This window comes from Ostrinia nubilalis, chromosome 24, assembly GCF_963855985.1.
Source record: "Ostrinia nubilalis chromosome 24, ilOstNubi1.1, whole genome shotgun sequence".
Classification (NCBI taxonomy): Eukaryota; Metazoa; Arthropoda; class Insecta; order Lepidoptera; family Crambidae; genus Ostrinia; species Ostrinia nubilalis.
Window position 1 is genome coordinate 7,457,857 of NC_087111.1, and position 21,183 is coordinate 7,479,039.

At 36.7% G+C, this 21,183-nt stretch overlaps 3 protein-coding genes across 3 annotated transcripts in view; 1 reads left to right on the forward strand and 2 right to left on the reverse strand.

Annotated features, from left to right (window-relative positions):
- The first annotated feature begins 223 nt into the window (after positions 1-223).
- LOC135083741 (general transcription factor IIH subunit 3) lies at positions 224-6,598 on the forward strand. The gene is made up of 9 exons (XM_063978477.1): positions 224-349; positions 736-916; positions 1,137-1,235; positions 1,315-1,411; positions 1,890-2,006; positions 2,770-2,898; positions 3,552-3,687; positions 5,902-5,938; positions 6,471-6,598. The coding sequence occupies exons 1-9, from the start codon at positions 334-336 to the stop codon at positions 6,532-6,534; spliced, it is 876 nt and encodes a 291-aa protein (XP_063834547.1). The 5' UTR covers positions 224-333; the 3' UTR covers positions 6,535-6,598.
- Positions 6,599-8,644: 2,046 nt separating this feature from the next.
- LOC135083991 (uncharacterized) lies at positions 8,645-13,168 on the reverse strand. The gene is made up of 3 exons (XM_063978750.1): positions 13,063-13,168; positions 12,179-12,418; positions 8,645-10,988 (listed from the first exon to the last, which is right to left on the reverse strand). The coding sequence occupies exons 2-3, from the start codon at positions 12,371-12,373 to the stop codon at positions 10,737-10,739; spliced, it is 447 nt and encodes a 148-aa protein (XP_063834820.1). The 5' UTR covers positions 12,374-12,418; positions 13,063-13,168; the 3' UTR covers positions 8,645-10,736.
- Positions 13,169-14,187: 1,019 nt separating this feature from the next.
- The window catches only part of LOC135083652 (E3 ubiquitin-protein ligase MARCHF5), a 28,025-nt gene continuing 21,029 nt past the window's right edge, over positions 14,188-21,183 (reverse strand). Inside the window, exon 10 of the mRNA XM_063978358.1 lies at positions 14,188-19,108. Within this exon, the coding sequence (XP_063834428.1) occupies positions 18,916-19,108 (193 nt within the window). The 3' untranslated portion in view covers positions 14,188-18,915. The remainder of the gene's footprint in view (positions 19,109-21,183) is intronic.

Here is a 21,183-nt window from a genome sequence, read left to right on the forward strand (position 1 = left end):
GACCGTTCAATAGAATCTAAAAATACACGATGCAAAATTGCAAATACATAAAAACAAACAATAAATGAAGAAATCAATAAATTAATGCTAGACCAGCAAAAATAACGTTATAAATACCGTTATACGTAACGTTAACCCTTACCAAAAGTTCAAATAGGCCTCTTGACACATGACAGCGTAATGACAATGACAGTGACAGCCAACCTGACAAAATGTGAAGAAACCAAACTGCGGCGGATGCATTTTGCAGATATTTTGCATTTTTATTTAATATTAATTAACAATAGTCTATACAGTGCAATCTTGTACATTATTCAGTGATCCTTACACAAAATGGCTGACGACGAAGGTAAGTGTTTACTATCTAATCTACAGTACTTATTGTTTTGTATTTCTTCTTACATGTACATTTTTTTAACTAAATTCTCTTTCTTCTGTTCTCTCTTAACTCTGGACCGTTTTGGATGTCCCCCATGAATATTCTCAACTATTGTAATCATCTGTTATAGCATTATTACGGAGTAAATAATATGCTGTTTTAGGTTATATTTTGGACTACAAAAACATACACAAACTTATTTTTATCAAACATGAACATCTTTTAAGTCATAATACTTCCAGTCATTCATCACAAACTGTTTTATGCATAAGATTAAGTAACTATCTATCTACTAATATATTTTTTTAGGTATGGACTGTCCCATTGACTGATAATATTATTTGTTTATTTTCTAGCACCATCAGACAGCAGCCTGCTAGTAATAATTGTTGATACAAACCCCAACCAGCGATACATCACAGAGGACCCAAAAGTGCTGACAGGATGTCTGGACGCTGTCATAGCGTTTGCCAACTCACACTTGATGCAAAAGGCTCTGAATCAACTCGCTGTTATTGGCTGCCATTTTCATAAAAGGTATGTTGCTCATTTATATCTAAAAGAAGAGTGGGAATGATCTTATCCTCTCTGCTTCTACCACACTGTTAAGAGAGGAGTCAAGTTATAGGGAGGTCGATTAGTTGTAATATTGTTCGGTATGTTGTTGACCAAATCCTTTTTTACCTTCGGTGACTAATATGTATTTATAAAAAACTTTATACTGATTTTTTAACCACAGGTTTTTGTTAATTTTCAGTGAATATCTGTACCCTGCACCTGGAAAACCATTGGACGTCAGACAAATTGATGGACAGTATGAAGTATTTACATTAGTTGAGAAAACAGTAAAATCCAGGTACATTTGCTATTTGTATTATTTATTTAACTATAATTCCCATATAGTATTCAATATTGACATGTATATCTTGTTGTAGACTGGTAAATTTAATCAAAAGTCAACCTCAGGAAGAGAAACCTGGTGAATCTTTGATAGCAGGAGCTTTAGCGATGGCACTATGTTTCATAGCAAGAGTAAGTTAAAACTTTTATTGTAAAAACTTTACATATTTTTTATTTTTAACCAAATATCAAGTAAAAAGTATAATTTGATACATACGAACAAGGAAATTTTACATATACGAGCAGTATTTCAGCAACAAAAAGGCCCTTGTCTTTGTGTGTGTCTTAGACTGATGTCCTACCATGTTTTTCAGATGGAATATTAAAATTCTGGTATATTTTAGTATTTCATTTTCTCTCTACCATTTATTATATTATGTACTAGCTTTTGCCCGCGGCTTCACCCGCGTGAAATATAGTTGTCACAGATCGTCATAAATAATAGCCTATAGTATATTATTCGGGGCTATAAACAATAATACTGTAAAGTTTCATCAAAATCCGTAGTAGTAGTTTTTGCGTGAAAGAGTAACAAACATTCAGACATCCACACAAACTTTCACATTTATAATTAGTTTGTCCCATTTCAATAAATGTCTCTCCTCTCCAGATGCGCCGCGAATCACCACCAGGTTTACGCCTAAGCAGCCGCGTGCTCATAGTGACGGGCAGTTCCGACACCGCCGCGCAATATATCAACTATATGAATGTTTTCTTCACAGCACAGGTAATCATGTCATTCATATTTACTAGGATTTTGGTGTTTAGGAAAATGATCTCAGACAAATTTTATTTCATTTGACAGTAATTCGATTCGGTGTCACTATCTACATACCAAAGTTCATGAAAATCATGCCTGTTTTCACCATCAATTCCTAATTAGGTAAAAATTAGGACATAAACAGAATTTTGTTTTCATATGGGTCACTTAAAAATTAGGGATTGATGGTGAAAACAGGCATCAGTCTGATTTAAGTGTGAAAAGGTAACAAATAGATTTATGGAAGCATGTATTGTAACTTTCAACCTCCTCAACCTTTCTGACCATGGCCGCATGGGGAGAGTAAGCCAAATCCTGCATTTGCCTCTGGTAAATTTATTTATTATTTTACTAGCTTTCCGCCTGCGGCTTCGCCCGCGTGGATTTTTGTCTGTCACGGAAAAACTATCGCTCGCGTCCCTGTTTCAAAAACCGAGATTAAACTATCCTATGTCCTTTCCCGGGACTCAAACTATCTATGCCAAATTTCATCAAAATCGGTTCAGTGGTTTAGGCGTGAAAGCAAGACAGGCAGACAGACAGAGTTACTTTCGCATTTATAATATTATTATAGATTTTATTTTACTTTGTAAACCAAATCCTGCATGTGCCTCTGGTAAAATTATTTATTATTTTATTTTACCTTCTTAGGAAAACAAACAGTGCTATTTGATTTTTGAATTAGAGATCTTCTTCCTGCACTGGAGACTAAATGACCTGACGATTGCAGAAGCAGCAAGTGCTAATCGACGTGTGCTCACTCGACAAGCACCTGAGCCTACTCCAGCAGGGCTGCGACATCACTGGGGGTCTTTACCTGCTGGTGCCCTCGCTAGAAGGCCTGCTGCAGTATCTACTGGTTAGTACAAACACCTCTAAGTCCCCAAAGTAAATACTTAAGAGTAGGCGCACACCGTTGATTTTTCGTCGGCTGATAGTTTAGTCGGGCAGTTAATCAGTATGGGCATGTATGGGAGTGCGCACACTACGCCGATTCGATTTGGCCGATTCTTCATACAAATTAAAATCGGGCACAACTATCGGCCAACTAAAAATCAACGGTGTGCGCCTACTCTTACTATCCGTCTTTTTTTGGACTTGACGCAGACCGTCCCATTCGAAAACTCAGATAAAAGTTAAAGTCTACGGCCCGGTTCCCACTACGCCGGACCGATAAAACTCCCGGAAGAGCTAGTGGCTGTACAATTTATATGAAGCTATTCCCATTATTCCAGATCCATAATTTTTTGCCAGGACCGGCATTTTTACCGAACGTTTTGTCACTGCGAAGTTCCGGCAGTATCACTGGACCGGAGCAGTGTGAACGAGTGTGAACCGTCAAACGTGTATTCATTTTTTCCTTTAAATTCTAACGTTATGAATATGAAACAGGGCGAGGGGATGGGCGTATTCTTATAATAGGGAGGGGATCAAAAACTAGCTTAAATATTCGTACATAGTAAATAAATGAATGGCCCCTAGACTAACGTTGATGCTTTAAATGACCTACAGTGGGTGTTCCTTCCTGAGGCGTCAGAACGCGTGAAACTAGTGCTGCCTGGTCGCGGTCGGGTCGACTACCGCGCGGCTTGCTTCTGCCACCGCGAGCTGCTGACCATCGGCTACGTCTGCTCCGTCTGCCTCAGCGGTAAGTGGCCCCGGCTTCATACAGGGTGGAAACGATAATATGTGCCTGCCTGAGGCATCATCATTTCAGCCATAGGACGTCCACTGCTGAACATAAGTCAAAGTCAAAGTCAAAATTTCTTTATTTGTTTAGACTAATAAATAGTTCTTACAAATCGTCATATGCTCTTAAGGAGCCTCTACATGTCTCATAATCTTTTTACCCTACCCGCGCTTCGAGACCAACATTTGGCAAGTGCTGAGAAGAAGCGCCGCAACAAACTCAGTCACCACTGTCTGCCGGTTAATATAAATAAATAGAAATAGTAGTAGTAGGTACATTCGATTCAGGAGCAGTTCACTGAATTTACCATGCATTCTTGTATGGTGTATCATAAGAATGGGTATACAAGATTGCGTGGTATACGAGGGTGGTCTGAAAAGTTTCCGACCTCAACGTGAAGATGGCAGCACACATCAATTAAAATCAGGGAATGTAATTGTGCATCTTTTGACAGCAACACTTCAAAGTTTCAGCCATTTTTGACGCGCGGTTTTTATTTGAAAGTCGTTTGAGTGAGTCGATGTGAGTATTTTTGTGAAAATGGAAAAAATCGAGTATGAGCTGTCATAAAATATTTGTTTTTGAAAGGGAATATCCCTACGCAAATCAAAGATGAGTTAGATTCTGTGTACGGGGACTCTTCACCGTCATTTACCACAGTAAAATTTTGGGCAGCCGAATTTAAACGTGGCCGTAAGAGCTTGGGAGATGATGAACGTTCGGGACGTCCAAAAACTGTAACTACTGACGATAACATCGCTAAAGTTCACCAAATGGTGTTAGACGACCGCCGAATTAAAGTGAAAGAGATAGCAGAGGCAATGAAAATGTCCAAAGAACGTGTTTGTCACATATTCAATCAAGATTTAGGCATGAGAAAGCTGTCCGCGCGTTGGGTGCCGCGTTTGCTAACGTCAGACCAACGACGTGTTCGAATGAACATTTCCAATGCTCTGTTGGCGCAGTTTAGGCGCAATAAATCCGAGTTTTGGCGCCGACTAATTACTGTAGATGAGACTATGTAGAAAAATAAAAATAAATTTAAAGAAAAAAAATCTTGTATCTATGTTAGGTCGGAAACTTTTCAGACCACCCTCGTATTAAACAAGGTAGTGACGTGCTAATATCTAGATTAGACATATGCCTCCCCCAATGCTTTCCATGTTGATCGATTGGTAGCGGCCTGCGTCCAGCGCTTCCCTGCTACCTTTACGTCGTCGGTCCACCTTGTAGGTGGACGTCCCACGCTGCGTTTTCCGGTACGCGGCCTCCATTCCAGAACCTTGCTGCCCCATCGGCCGTCAGTTCTGCGTACTATGTGCCCTGCCCATTGCCACTTCAGCTTGCTAATCCGTCGGGCTATGTCAGCGACTTTAGTTCGTTTACGGATCTCCTCATTTCTGATTCGATCTCGTAAAGAAACACCGAGCATAGCCCTCTCCATAGCACGCTGTGCAACTTTGAGCTTCTGTATAAGGCCTCTCTTTCCCACCGCTACAACTCCTGTGTAGCCAGGATCTACAGCTTGACCGCCATTAAAATCCAACCAGTGATGGTCAAGTTTGTGCCGGAAGAAAGTTAAACTGTCATTGGACCCGCTACATGTCGCAGAATTGCTAAACTCAAGTGTAAGTAGGTGGGGCACATAGATCCTAAAGGTGATAGTCGCTAGGGCAGAAAAGTTCTCGAGTGATGACTACGGGCCGGAAGACGCAGACCCCCCACTAGGTGGGCCGACGATCTGGTCAAGGTCGCGGAAAGTACCTGGATGCGGGCGGAACAGGAACGATTTTTGTGGAAATCCTTGGGGGAGGCCTTTTCGTAGTACAGCAGTCGACGTCATTAAGCTTAAACCAACGAACGAAATTGATATTATTCATATCGATTCTACTGGTTACCTAAACAATTTATGATCGATTAATAATCCATAGTGATTGAGTAAGAGACAGTTTGTACCACCACTTCTCACAATCAGCCGATATTATATTGATCCGAAGTGTTGATACACCAAGCTATATTTGAGACCTTAAGTGCCTGAGAATGGCCTACCTACATACTATCCCCCTTATTAAAAGTTACACCCTAGTTGAACTGTGGCTTAAATTGAGATTTAAATCCTAGGTATAAGTTTAATTTAAAACATAATATTAACTGCATTTTTTTTTGTTTCAGTGTTCTGCAAATTCAGTCCAATCTGCACGACTTGCCAGTGAGTATTTTTAGAATTATCATATTCTAGAAAGAAGTGATTATGTATAATGTTATCAAGATTCTAATTACGATATGAACGCGTCTCGTTCGATACGATATGCTTTATTTTGCTACTGAATTTATATTTAATTTCAACATAATTATTATAAAACGATTGAGTATTTTTGACCCCTTCAGAAACCCCTGATAGGTTATTTATTAGGAACTTATCTGTCAGATAAACTACAACTTGGTTTAACACATAACTCGGATAGAAATACTGATATTCAGTAACCACCATTTACCAACTACCTATTTGGAACTTATCTGTCAGAATCACAAAAACAGGTCGTTTTACTGAAGTCTCGTATAGATAGACCGATATGCAGTAAACTTTAAGAAAGCGTTAATATCACTGACATTCTGACATTGTGTCAGTTATATCTAAACCTTCATTTTAATCTGGCAAAATAGGCTGTGGTTCCCGTAAATAAGGAATCTCAAGTTTAAATTGTGGGATAATTCTTTTATAATTAAACTATTTTTTTCAGTACCGTGTTCAAGATCGGAGGGCCTCTGCCCATCAAGCCGAAAAAGAAGAAGATGAAAGTGTAATCCTTACTTATGTACGTAACTGATATTAAAATTTGTAAATAATATAGGTGATAAGCTATTTTTACTTGACTTGTTTTATTGATCAAAATCATTTTTCATAGTATTTTATATTCACTGGTAGTGGAATTTGGTAACCAATCTTCAGTTCAGTCAGTTGCAGTCCACTGCTGGTTCAAAAGCTTCTTTCTTTTCCTCTTTGAAGAAAATGATGACTGAGAATAATTACACATAATTACGTCGATTAAAAATTAAAATGCGTCCAGTATAGGTCGCTCAACGAAAGTTGAGGCAGAGTAAATACTAATGAGTAGGTCATCTTCATAGAAACGCACCTAGGGCGGTTTGTATGTGAGCGCGCCAATATACGTATGCGGCGCGCACGCACACTGACAAAATTCGGCGCAACCACGACTGGCTCCTCGATAATCCATGCTAAATTTTGTCAGTGTGTGCGTGCGCGCCGCATACGTGTTGGCGCGCTCACATACAAACCGCGCCCGTGCGTTTCTATGAAGATGACCTACTCATTTGTATTTACTCTGGTTGAGGTGAACACTAAAGCTAAGTGTCCACATGTCGGTATCGTACGCATCGGACGTATCACACGCAACGGATCGTAGTATTATTTATATAGAAACTTATATAAGTGCGTCCACCTGTCCGCATCGTACGCATCGCACATCCGATACTAATTTCGGTTTCGTAGAGCGTTATCTCTGTCGCGTTCTGTTGTTCAAGTGAACAACGACTGACAATGACGTTTTGTCAAAGTGTAAACAAACTATTTTAAATGTGTGCAATTGATTTTGTGAATTAAATTGCTAAAATCTTTTTATAGTCGTGAAAGAAAAGTTGTTCACAATGTGTTAAAGTATTTGTCGAAGAGAAATACTAAGGGTTCGGACAATATTTTCATTGAATAATGTTTTGTCAATGACGTTTTGTCAATCGTATAGGTAGTGTGCGACAGAGATAACGCTCTACGAGCCGAAATTAACCGATTGTCTCTTTCCAAAGGTCGATGTGCAATATTTATTGCCGGGTACTGTACTCACACTGATTTGCATATTACAGAACATTAAAGTTTAAATATCGAATACACTAGCTACCTCCCGCTTGTCTGCAAGCGAGACAGAAAGCACTAGTCAGTACGACAGTCAGTCAGCGTATACAGATACAAATCTTTGCTTGTGTTGATGGCCTCAACTCTTATTGAGCGACCTATAACGCAAAGAAGTTAGGCCCGATTCGACCAAACTTTTATCCGAGAATAACTCCTGGCATGTTGACAGTTTCAGTATGGGAAATATTATGTCAAAACTGACTTTATTCTGAGATTAATGTTTACTCTTGTTTGGTCGAATCCACTCTTATTATGTAAGTAACTCAAAATCCTGACACCCGTGTTGTAACGTCAGTCTAAAAAGTCCACATGATGATTTACATCAAATATAGACTTCGCCCTTGTCAGCAGATGTATCAAGTACTACTGATCCTATGATTTAATTAGACCAATAGACTTTCCTGTCTTTATCATTATTGATAAATATCTGAGGGTTTACCCTCAAAAAACTAAAACAATTACTAGGTTTCCCTAATCTGACCATCTCTACGAAAATGTAGCATACGATCATAGCAATAAATGCTATTTTAGTTTACAAATCTGTCAGACCTAGTCTGCCTAATAAATAATCTGTATAGATATCAAATGAGCCAAAAAAATATAATTTCTGTGTAACTAGATACATTATCGTAATTTAGATAAATATTATTTTAATAGCTACCGCCTAAGTTTCAGACCGACGATTATACTTTGATAAGGTATCAGTAGGTATATTATTATTATAAGTGGATTATAAAATGCAATTTTATAACCGCAATGCATTTTATTGTGCACGTATTATGTACATGTTTAGTAAGTGCGGGATGTTTTATTACTGTATGTGCCAAAAATTATAATTTTATTAAATTAATTAGGTAATGTGACCTATAAAGATTGTCTGCGGTTACTACGAACTAACTAACGAGGTAATGAACTCGTTAAATGTCACCGTTTTTAGGTCAGATATTTAAGAACTAAAGACCTTAGTTTACCAATAAAAATAACGTATAGCAATCAGTCTTTTAATCTAATCAATATAAACATTAATTTTAATTACAATATCATTCACAGTCGGAAATTTGACTTAAACTAAGATATTTAAACTGATACTAATAACTATAATACGACCAAGTCGATAGAGACAGCCAAGTTGCATCAAAAAATGTAGTCTTTAAGGCCCAGAACAGACGGTGAAACGCAACTGCAACGAAACTGCAACTGATAGTTACTTTTGAGTTGCATCTAAGTTTCTGCCATAGCGTCCGTTGAGAGACCACATATGACGCGACCAGTTTGAAACTTTCAGTTTCAGTGTCATTCATCAGAAAGTTGCAGTTGCGTTTCACCGTCTGTTCTGGGCCTAACTGGTCGAGTGTAGGTAGGTACTCAATTACGTTACAGAATTTGCAACATGTTTTAGAAATAAAATGATTTACCTTAAATGCTGTAGCAGAAAGCACTCGTCATTAGTATCATTGCGCCAAAAACATAATTATAACTATAAAAATATAGATACAAGTAGATATCGAACAATAGTTAAAACAACTCGTGTAAGTTAACAACACTATATCACATAAAACTGGGAATTATTCCATTCTAAATATAGAGATAAATCTAGATTCCAGAACCTGTAGGTACACTATAGTCTTTTTCACGTAAGATGATCCGTATGACACTTCAAGGTTATCCATATTACGCATACTACATATGCAGAATATTTTTGAAAAAATATTTGTATTTTATTAGCAATATAATAAAAAAAATTTAACTACTTGTCTTGAAATATATAGTAAAATCTGAGTTTATTGATTATATTTTAATTAAATACGATGTAAAAATATTTTTTATTTAATGTACGCAATGTGTGAAACGGAATAGATTTAGTGCTGGGGTATTTCTTGTATAATAAAATCGATTATTTCCGCGGTTCATTAATCGATTGCAGTGAATACTTAGTTATTAAAAACATCACAAAAATCAACTATATTTTTCAATTATTGACTTTAATAAACGCATTGAAAATAAATTAATAGTTTTTAATTTAAAGAAACAGAACCAGTACTATTTAGGAATCGTTTTTTTTTAACACGAACCATGAAATTTGAATATTATCAATAAAAAAATTGTTACAATAATATTTGTAATAAAAAAAAACATGTTTTTTGTTAAATAACACCTATACAAAATATTTCTCTAAAAGTAGGTTTTATTAACACTTCGAAAAAAATCGATAGATAAATCGCTATGGTTTAGTTATGTGACATCTCTAAATCTTTCAAACTCGAAACGTCATACGGATCATCTTAGGTGAAAAAGACTATAATCCATTATGTAGGTACCTACTGCTAAAAGGTAGTATTAATTTATAAAATCACTTTTAATTATACGACAAAAGGAACTCTCTCGAATTCTAACAACCTAGAAAAGTACCCAAATGAGCTTACACTAAAATAAATTGTACCTACACACTAGGTAAAGCTGTGTGTTCACTAGGGACAAAATAATGACACCCCACACGTCCGAGTAGCCTACGCCAGTAAAACGGAAAAGTAGCTTGCATATGCTTGTTTACGATACGAGCAAGTAACTGGCGCTATGGATACACTACACTTGCATGCAATTTGCATAATCCATGTATGCCACTATTTTCAACTAAAAAAATCCGATCAAATGTGTGTATCTTGCTATACAGGGTGGAAACGATACTTTATCATTAAAACGATAAGTGATCTCACTCGATTATTTCTAAACTATACAAGATATCGAAAAACTGGTTACTGATCCTGAAAGTGCTTCACGAGCTCTTTCAGCTAGAAACATTGAATTTTCGGATAGTTCCAGTTTATTCTGAAACCTATTATTGGTACAGTTTGAAAGTGCTCGTGAAGCACTTTCAGGATCAGTAATCAGTTTAGAAATAATAGAGTGAGATCACTTATCGTTTCCACCCTGTATACCTACAGGCATGATAATTGCTAGCTAGCGTAAGTACACAATGGCAGTTGATTACTTACAACTGGTATGTACTTTAACCTCTAGTATATACCAAGCTTAACTCTCCCTTCCATCAGACATTATTTCCTAATCCTAACCAACTATGCTAAGGTTTGTCAATAATCTCAAAAGCGCTATCGATTTCCTCATCAGGACTCGTCACAACAGGGCTAGTATTCTCCTTACAGACCACGGTCACCTGGTTCCCCTGGCCTCTTAGGATGACCTTCCCGCTGTCCGAAGATCCCCTGGACTCTCCACTACGCCGGCGCTGGTTCGTGAATGTTTGGACAGGGGGCGATGCAGGGTTGACGTGGTATTCCACCGATTTCGGCTTTTCCGTTGGGAGATTCTCGCCCTGTAGGAGAAACGGTTGGATATAGTCAAACTCAAAGCTTTTATTCAGTTCTTAGGCTTTTTCTAGGGCGCTTAATACACGCCCAAATAGCTGGCCCTACCACCACTTCGAGACAACATATGGGCTGGTGCTGAGAAGTGGCGAAAGAAACTCTGTCACCTTCCTTCGAGTTAGGAAAGAGAAACCAAGAATTATACAAACAATGTTTATAAAGTGCGGGGATCGAAGTCTTCGAACCCGCGACCGCTTATGGCGCAAGTACACTATGCAGATTGGCCAAGACGTAATTGTGTGAACACCATCTCGGTTACTTTCTCCTCTCCTCGCGTGGGTCGCCCATACTTCGGTGTGCGGGCTAGCGCTTCGACTTGGACAATTTGCCGCATAGTGTACTTGCGCCATTACATAGTAGGCTAGCCCGGTACGCGAACCACTCTACCAAAGGGTCAATTATGTTATTAAAAACTTGTAAAATCTCATCCGAGGCAGACATTTTTTCAAGTTTTTTGTTTATTTTATTGTTGTTTAACAAACTAGTTAACTTAGTACGTATGTACGTGATTACGTGACTTGTAATAAAAAGTGTCGGCACTTTGATATCATAGTTGTTGACTGTTGTTCCATAATAAATGCATATCAGCTGATAAACATCGTGCATGATGCGTGCGCGCCGGTAGGAATATTGTTAGGTTGTTATTGTACTTTATTAATTTACTGTCCGATAGCGTTTTCGGGAAGCTTAATTTGGATTTGGATTTTCCAATAAATTAAATTTTACAAAAAAGTAAATGGTGTCCTAACTTTTACAGGCTTAAACCAAACTTTCAATGCTGTGATTCCTGGTTTTTCGTGCTTGGGACAGCACATTACCGTTATGGCGCGAACGGAGGAAGTCTTTAACATGATAGGGAACTTTTGCGGACCTTTTTTTATGAAATGGACTTTTTAATTTTAATATTGACACTGGTTGGTTACAGATTTTTCTCTTCAAAGGCATAGTTTATAACAGCTGGATCTGGATGAAAAATGCGAGAGATCGTAAGTTGTGTGATTCCATGGAAGGCTTAGTGTTCAACACGTGCTGAAATCCACACCACAGAAAAAAGGCACTAACACGCAGTGGAATGAAATGATGATGACAACAGAGTCTGTGATGATGACCATATTCTATCAAAAAAACAATTACTTACATCAGCTCCATAGATTTCCAAGCTCAAAGACAGCCGCTTCTTTTGAGCCTGTCTCATCCTCCCAGACCGGGATATAGACAGCTTCCTCCTCCCATCAAGCGGAGGGTCCGTTCTGTCCTCCTCACTGCTGCCCTCATAACTGACCGTCCTTCGGGTCTCGCTCGGCTGGAATATAGACTTTATGTACTTGGCCATAGCGATCGAATTCTATCGCAGTATTATCTGTACATCGTCGGTTACCTGAAACAAGTAAGTAATGATTATATTTCAAAATTCTTAAAAATCGGTTCAGCCTTTCAGAACAAGCCGATACAAGCACATTTTCATAATTGATCTACCGTCTTAGGGCCACAAAGATCTAATCACTAGGGAAACACTAACTCTAGCACGACTGAAAGACTACATGCTTTGAGACCGTTGGTTATTTAATATCGTTACTTAGTTAACTACCGTCTAGTCGTGAGATATTTATATGGATGTAGATTTGTAGAGACGGATTCATTACACACGTAGGTACAACACCTGCCTCTTTCATTTTCCTACAATAAGTAATTAACTTACTTTTCAGGGAAACTCATCCGGAATTGTTAATTAACTGATTGAATTTACTACTAAATATTATTACCTGAAGTCACTATTCCATCAAATCTGTCGCTACATTTACCGAAGTTGATTTCATTATGAATTTATTACCGAAAATACCCTGATTTCTCTGCAAGACTATTTTTACGCTCAAGTATATAACGCACAAGAAAATTATCATAAACATACCCAAATAAAGCGAATTTACACATCAAAAGATCTATCCGAAGGTCGTTTTAAATTAAACAATCTACCCTCGTCATATCGCCCGATAATCATCTTAGCAACGAAAATGTACTTACTTGCTTTTAATAACAAGTCTATTAACACTTCCTCTACCGATATGCACCTTTTGCAAACGATAACGCACTGCGCGAAACACAAATAAAGACTGCATGCATTGTACATTTTGCCAACCATAATTTCATCTCAGGATAAGATAAGCTTATCAATTGTTTCTTGCGATAGTAAATTAGTTTATCGTTATCAATTTTAATGATGCTTAGCCTTTTGATTTGGCGATACTGTTTTGTTTTTTAATTCGCGAGTAAATAAACTGATTATGTATTTGGGTCGGCAATAAATGTTGAATTTCGGTTACATGCTGGATAAAAATATTCTTTTGTTATAGATTTTTATTACAAATTAGTTTATTGTCCACTTACTGACTTCACTCGCACAAATCCTTAGGAAATCCACTTTTAAAACTGCTGTTATATTGCTATTTAAAACACTACCAAAATTCGCGAATTTGCTTCTAACATCACGTCTATTGAAATATTAACTAACTTAACTAAATTGTTGGTACAAAAATCACACAGAATTTGAATGTAAAATTGTACAAAAACGTAAACCTTGAACTTTTTTTACGTCAAATATTCGTTTGCATATTACGCGAAAAAATTGCAATCGCAAAGAATTAAAACAATCTCATTTACATATCTGTGTACCTACCTATTGTGCACCCACACAGTATACAGGGTGTTAGTTAGGTAAATGGGTATATGAGCCGACACTAGCCCATGTTAACATGGGCATATAAATGGTATGGTGAAGACAGAAATTTCATATCATCATTTAATTTTCATATAAAATAAATTTTATAAAATCCGATTTGTATGAAAATTTAAATAATTTAAATGAAGATATCAATTTTCTGACTTCACCATACCAATTATATGCCCATATTAACATGGGCTAGTGTCGGCTCATATACCCATTTACCTAACACCCTGTATTTTTTAGGTTTGTCAGTCCTGTGTACCAAATATGATACAAAAAAATCATTTTAACCTCCATAGTTCTTTTTCCTATTGTACAGTGGCGGACTTAGTGCCAGGTGGCATTTAGACGTTCTCTTCCAGTCAACCACAGGTCAAGCAGAGAAGAAAAAAGGAATGGGTTAGCAATTAATTGAAAGACGCGTGATTAATAAAAAATATTTATATTCGTTTTAAAATGTACAATAATAGACAAAGTTAAAAGTTCGCGATATCTACAAAGTCGCTTCCGTAGAGCTAGATACAAACGACTAGCACTGCCTCGTGACTACCGACTACCGACCGACGATTATGAAACCACGCTCAAGTATGAACTCAAGATTAGACTTAAACCTGTGATCAGTATAAAATAATAGCCCCTGGACCATAACCCGAAGATTCACACATTCGCATATACTTCGATGCTTTTTTTGTATATTCGCGAGATTTAGCTACTCAGTCAAATCGATGTCGCCCGAACGTTATCGCGATGTGTGGCCAGGGGTATACTTTTTCATGTTCAATTTTAGGTTCTCACTAAAGTTTATGTCTATTTAGATATTGAAATTAACTCAGTTTTAATTAAGCGTCTTTCATAATACAAAAGTTAGTATCAACACCTCCAGTAACATAATTATTATAGTATGTACTGGGTTGGGTTTCTTAAAATTTAAATGTATCATATATGTTACAGGGGGTATTGATACTTAATCGTCGATACATACATGTTCAGAAGACATACAAGAAAAATAATATTAACATACGAATAAAAAAGAAGAAATAATACACCCAAAAACTTCCTAATTGAGTATTCCTAAGAACACCGTTAACGCCATCTATACTAAGTTTCCTTCAGATATTGTCAATTGTTATTTGTATGCGAAAACGATCGGCGTACAATAAAATGAAAAAGAGAAAAAAAAAACAGAAAGAACACAAGTTCGTAGTCACAAGTACATAAAGAACCAAAATAATTACAAACTATACAATTTCACGTTAACATCAAAATACAGAATTTAGTTTGCGCCAACCATTAAAAGATGACAGCGCGAATATTATCATTAAGGTCAGTATCGACTAGAGCGTTTCTATGTAATGTCAAGTTCTTACGAATGGTACAATACAGGTAAAATGTACGACGTTTCGTCATAAAAAGCGTTTCTGTTACAAGTAAATGCTCTAGTCTATACTCACCTTTACACTAAAGCTAAACTAAAATTAAACTGAACACACCGGTAAAGCCGTATTTTCAAAAACAGTGTATTGCAAGTATATTTAATGGGCATTTTAATCAATTCCTTCGTATTTAAATTTACAACGAATCAGCTAAATTAACTATAGCTACATCTTCTAAGTATTTTCTAACTATGTCTTTATCTTTTTAATTCAAGAACTTGCAATTTTGAACGTTATATCTTTTCAATTAGAAATCATTATCTATTCTTTCAAAATCACGGCTGTATAGTGATGGCAAGATATGTCATAGACTTGATGATCAGTCTTATGTCCACTAGATAAGTAACTGCTAAAAATAAACCACAAAGTTACATATTAAAGTCAGCGTCAAATAGTTCGTAACACCCAAAGTGGCCAAAAAGTTGACAACACAACCTTATTCTAATGAGGGCTATCGTTTTTATACTTAACAGTTGGCACCCCTGGCGATTGACAGGACCTTACTCTACAGTGGCGCCAACTGGTGAGCGCTAAAACGATAGCCCTCATTGTAACAAAGACGTGTTGCGATCTTTTTGGCTACTTTTTTGACTCTGATTGTAACAAAACAACGGTATATAACTTATTGCTTTTAACCCTTGCATTTTTAATCATTGTTGTTATATTTACAAAAAAATCATCATCATTCAGGTCACGCTTGCCAAATGACAGATGTCAATTGATTGCTCAAGTCCCTTTTCTATTCTTCTGCTAATTCTGCTATTATTATATAATTTTATTGCTATATTATATTTGACATAGTGTATTTTAGTATTACAGCAGGGATATTGTGCATTTTACGTTGGATAGTATAACGGATAGCTACCAAAAAGGCGTATGTATACTTTATGATACAATTGACAGTACCATGTATCAAACAACTATAAACTATGTCTACTTTTGAACTTTTATATCTTTAGCACCTAGCGAATTTGTAATATTAGAAATATTGAAACGATTCAAAGAAGAAAGGCTGCAAAAGCAAAAGTACATTTGCGTTAAATATTTACAATGAATCGAGAATTAGGAAATTTAAAGTTAACAACATTACTCGTTTTTTTAGTAGGACGAAACGAGAAAGTATTATAAGTAGGATACTTATTTACGTAATCATCACAATCTTAAAATATCTATAATTTAGTACAAAAAGCATTATAAATTCAAGGGACAATCCGCGCACAAATATGAGAAAACTGAAAAACAACTCTAGGTAAGGCTTCTTAGAGTCTACTTTGGATTAGCCAATTGCAATTTTGCAGTTGTCAGGCAGTTCAAATGTCATACAGTCAACGTCAAATAGTGACACTCAAAGTGGCCAAAAAGTTGACAACACAACCTTATTCCAATGAGGGCTATCGTTTTAGCGCTCACCAGTTGGCGCCACTGTAGAGTAAGGTCCTGTCACTTGCTAGTAGCGAAGACAGTGGCGCCGGCTGGTGAGCGCGAAAGTGGTAGGAGGACTATCGCATTTGCGCTCATCAAGATGGCGCCACTGTAGAGTAAGGTTCTGTCAATCGCCAGGGGTGCCAACTGTTAAGTATAAAAACGATAGCCCTCATTGTAACAAAGACGTGTTGCGAACTTTTTGGCTACTTTGGGTGTCACGAACTATATTTTGACGCAGACTGTTACAAGGGATAGTTACTTGCATTTTAGTTGTCCCCATTTTTGTGCACGGCTTACAAATAGTTTTGGATAAAGCTATTTTAACACTCTAAATTTTAATCTAATGAATGACATTTTTAGAACAAAGCATCTCGAGGGCCAGTTTACATGAACACGTACTTTTACAATCGTCAGGAAATGTCAATTGTTTGTTATCCAATGGATTTTGAACTGTATGACTTTAGTATAAGTTTCAAAATCAACTGAGCTGATGTCATTTTGTGGTTAGATGTAACTCTATCCGTCTCTCTCACTTATCCTGATTATTCAGAACGAGAGAAAGGGATAAGAGTCCTATTTTCAATACATTTGCAGATCAATTTATCAAATACCATGACACATGTCATTTTTTTTCTCTGTATCTCCATTCAATTTATTTCTTTATAGATTTAATGTGCATGCTACTAAACTAGCGCATCTTGAAATTAATTTATTTATTTATATTAAATTCCTCAAAATGGTACGATGTCAGTTGGTAAACGTCCCGATGTAAACTGCCCACATTCTACAACTACCCTACGCTATAATATCTATTCTCCTCACGATGAAAGGCACTCCGTAGATTCTTTACAACAATTTATACAGTGACAGTTTGACAGACATTCTTAACTTAATACATCGTTAATTTTTGACAAAAATACAGTTTGTTAATAAAGACATAGTTCCAGATTTTTCCACCGAGTAATTGTGGCGCTGTATAGTTGAAGACTCAAAAGTGCATGAAACATACGTTTTATTTTTAGAAATGAGCGTTTAACAATTTAAATTATGTACTTATTATGATAAAAATACATTACATTTAAATTGTGTTGTTAAGTAAGCAAACTTTAGTTTTTGGTATTGATTTTATAATGTACTACAGCATATTAATTATTCTTTTGCTTCTAAATAATCATTTTTGATGGTGTGGTGTTGCTAAGAGTACATATTTAATCAAAAACATGCTGGAAAACGAATTTAAATAAAATAGACATTAAAAACAAATTACATTAAGCTCATTATCATTATTTTTAATTGAGTGAAGAACATTGGCCTCTATTTACAATTCCGACTAAGACAAGTTCAAGTACTAGTTATTAAGATGTACTTACAACGTTCATATTTACATTTGAATAAATTTCCATACAAAAATCAAAACAATCACAAATTCCAACGTCAAATTTATGTCAATGTACTGTCAAGTGTCAGCGATTTTTTCGCTAAGGACCGGCGCAGACGACGTAATTTTGTCAGTCGATATTTGTAGGGTTCTGTTCCTAAAGTCCGGTCGCTACCCATTCTTATCGCTCGCACATAATTATATTGTTGTCGCGCTCGCACACTCACTACGTGCGTGCGATAAGGACGGGTAGCTTGGGGTCATTGGACGAAATTCTACGTGCTCGGCGACCGGACTATAGATAGTGCCAATGGGTAACAAAATTCTCAAATCTTCTGTTGGTCTGTGAGATATATCTAATGAATCAATACGTAGGTAAAAAACTTAACACAAAATGAAAAATGAAAGGGGGTGGATGGATGGCGCTTACTGGAATTAAGCTGCTATTTTTAAATGTGTTTAAAAATAAGGCCAAGGTGATGCCTAAATTTTTAGTTAAGGCAATCTGATAGGTCATAAAATTATGTTTTACTATTTGCCGACAATTTCCATAACTGAACTTATATGGTCAGAAACTACAAGTTTTGGCGTCACAAGTCTTCGGTAAGCAGAAACCTTTATTTGTTAGCTCGCGTTACATACAGTCAGCGTCAAATAGTTAGTGACAAAGTAGCGAATAAGTTCGCAACATGTCTTTATTGCAATTGGTTGTCAAATTATTATACTTTGGTCACTGGGTGTCACGAACTGTTCGACGTTGTACAAGTGTCAGATAACTATCTGAACCTTTATCAGGCACCAGTCAAACTTGATCACAAATTCAATGGACAAAAAACTGTCGACTGCGCATCCCTTAAGCTACACGCCCATACGAACGTCCAATCATTTATTCCATACAAAAAAGACATACATAAAACTTAAACGACCTGTTCTGAATCATCCCTAGTGCTGGAAACGGCGTCTGTGGTGGTGTTACTCCTGTAAAGTTTCAGGTTCGATTCCGTGTAGTCTAAGATCTTTCTGCTGGAATGCCTGATGTAGAGCATCTGTTTGTGGTAGATTTTTAGGGCTCCCTTTATGGTGATGTACGTGAGTCCACCTAGTATTGTCCTGGAAATAAGCACAATTGGTTATTCATTATTTTTATACAAACAGTCAAGCTTTAGATCCTAGCTATGAAGGAGTCCCAGCGGCAGGAAGGAATGGTGGTGCTAGTTCATTTCATTTTTACACAGGTCACACCAGGATTTCTAAGCAGGGTCCATCCATAGCACGTTGGCAAAGATAAAAAGGTTCAAGATGAGCAGTTACTGTCTCGTTAAACAATATCTTCCAATGTTGGGCATATGAATCAGCCTCCAAAAAGTATTTCATCCTTATATGTTTTGCTGATTGGTGCAAATTAAAATTAAATTAACATTAACATAGTAAGTAAACACAGTTCCAGCTACCTATTTCCGTTTTTTCTGTCGCTCTCATCAAATAGTAATTCTTTGCGATAGAACGAGACGATATGACTGGAAATGTTATAGTTGTTGCAACTCACGAAGGCGAGTGAGCTTTACGTGGCTCGCTACTGTTCGTTTTTCAAAAGTTTTGATAGACATTGACATTACACTATCGTTATGTGCATGTACACGTACACACACAAGTAAAGCTCACTCGCCTTCGTGGGTTGCAAGAACTATAACATCTATACAGGGTGTCCCGTAATGTAACGTCAAGCCGGAACTGGGTGTTGAGGCAAGTTATGCTGGTTATCAGAAAAATATAAAAAAAAATCTATGTGGCATTTTGTCAAAATAATAGGCATTTAAAAAAAATCAAAAAATTCTACTCCCGGTGACGGTCTTTTTACTCGTGTTGCCACAAATCTTCACTTTTTCCAAATTTTTTTTTTTTTGTTATGTAACCCTGAATAATGCTTCTCTAAATTGTTATCAAAATTACAAAACCAGCTGCTCCAACTTGGATGAAAAAAATACATTATTCCCAAAAAAAATATCAAAATAAAAATTTTGCCTAGTTTAAACTGACTGTACTGAAAAAAAATTGTACTACGCGAGTGTGGCAAGTGACGTCATAATTTGGCGCATTTAGTAAGGATTCCAAAATAGTATAACACTTTGTAAAATCTTGGTGTAATTGTCGACAATTTTTGTTTATTGGAAATAATCCCGTTTTTAACTTTATCTACCTTGGTTAAAAATATTATTCTAATGTGCCCAAAATTCAAGTTTCTGGCTTAAGTGAGGTGGAGAAGCCATTTTAAAAGGTATGAGCGGGACGGAGAGGGCCATCTTACTTAGCAACAGGGATGTTATGGATATCCGTAACCGTAACCGAAACTATCGGATATCCGAAATAAAAAAAATTCCATAACTGTAACCGAAACTGATTCAAAAGTTACGGATAGTTTTGGATAAAGGCGGAGTCTAAGGGTACAATTCCAAACTGCAAAACTCTATGAAATCTGCTATACACGCCGCAGCTGCAATGCCGCGCTGCCGATTTCATAGTTTTGCAGTTTGCGGTTGCAGTTTGCGGTCTGCGGCCCGTCTTGGAATTGTACCTTAAATCTTAATATTTGTTATCAACTTGTCTGGCATTCGCTGTCACCATCTAATATGCCAGCCTGTTTTACCTTTATCATACATAGGTGTCGTCTTAGTTGGTACATAAAGTAGCTATGTGGGTCACGCTCACGCAGCATCTTGCTATTTGTATTATACCTACATTTTTGAAATTCTAATAATTCCGTAACCGAAATTATCCGAAACTTTCGGATAATCTGAAATGATTTCATATCCGTGACCGTAACCGAAACCGGTATAATATTATTCTAATATCCGTAACCGTATCCATAACCGAAACTTCATATCCTTATTATCCCTGTTACCAAGTACAAGTGCAGGCAGAGCAGGTAGTAAAGGCGCGCGCGCACGGGTGACTTTTGTCACAGTATGTCAACTACTAATTACTGTCATAATGACAAAAGTTTCTGTGACTGACTGTACGGTAGTCAGTCACAGAAACTTGAATTTTGGGCACATTAGAATAATAATTTTTAACCAAGGTAGATAAAGTTAAAAACGGGACTATTTCCAAAAAACCAAAAATTGTCGACAATTACAGCAAAAATTTACCAAGTGTTATACCATTTTGGAATCCTTACTAAATGCGCC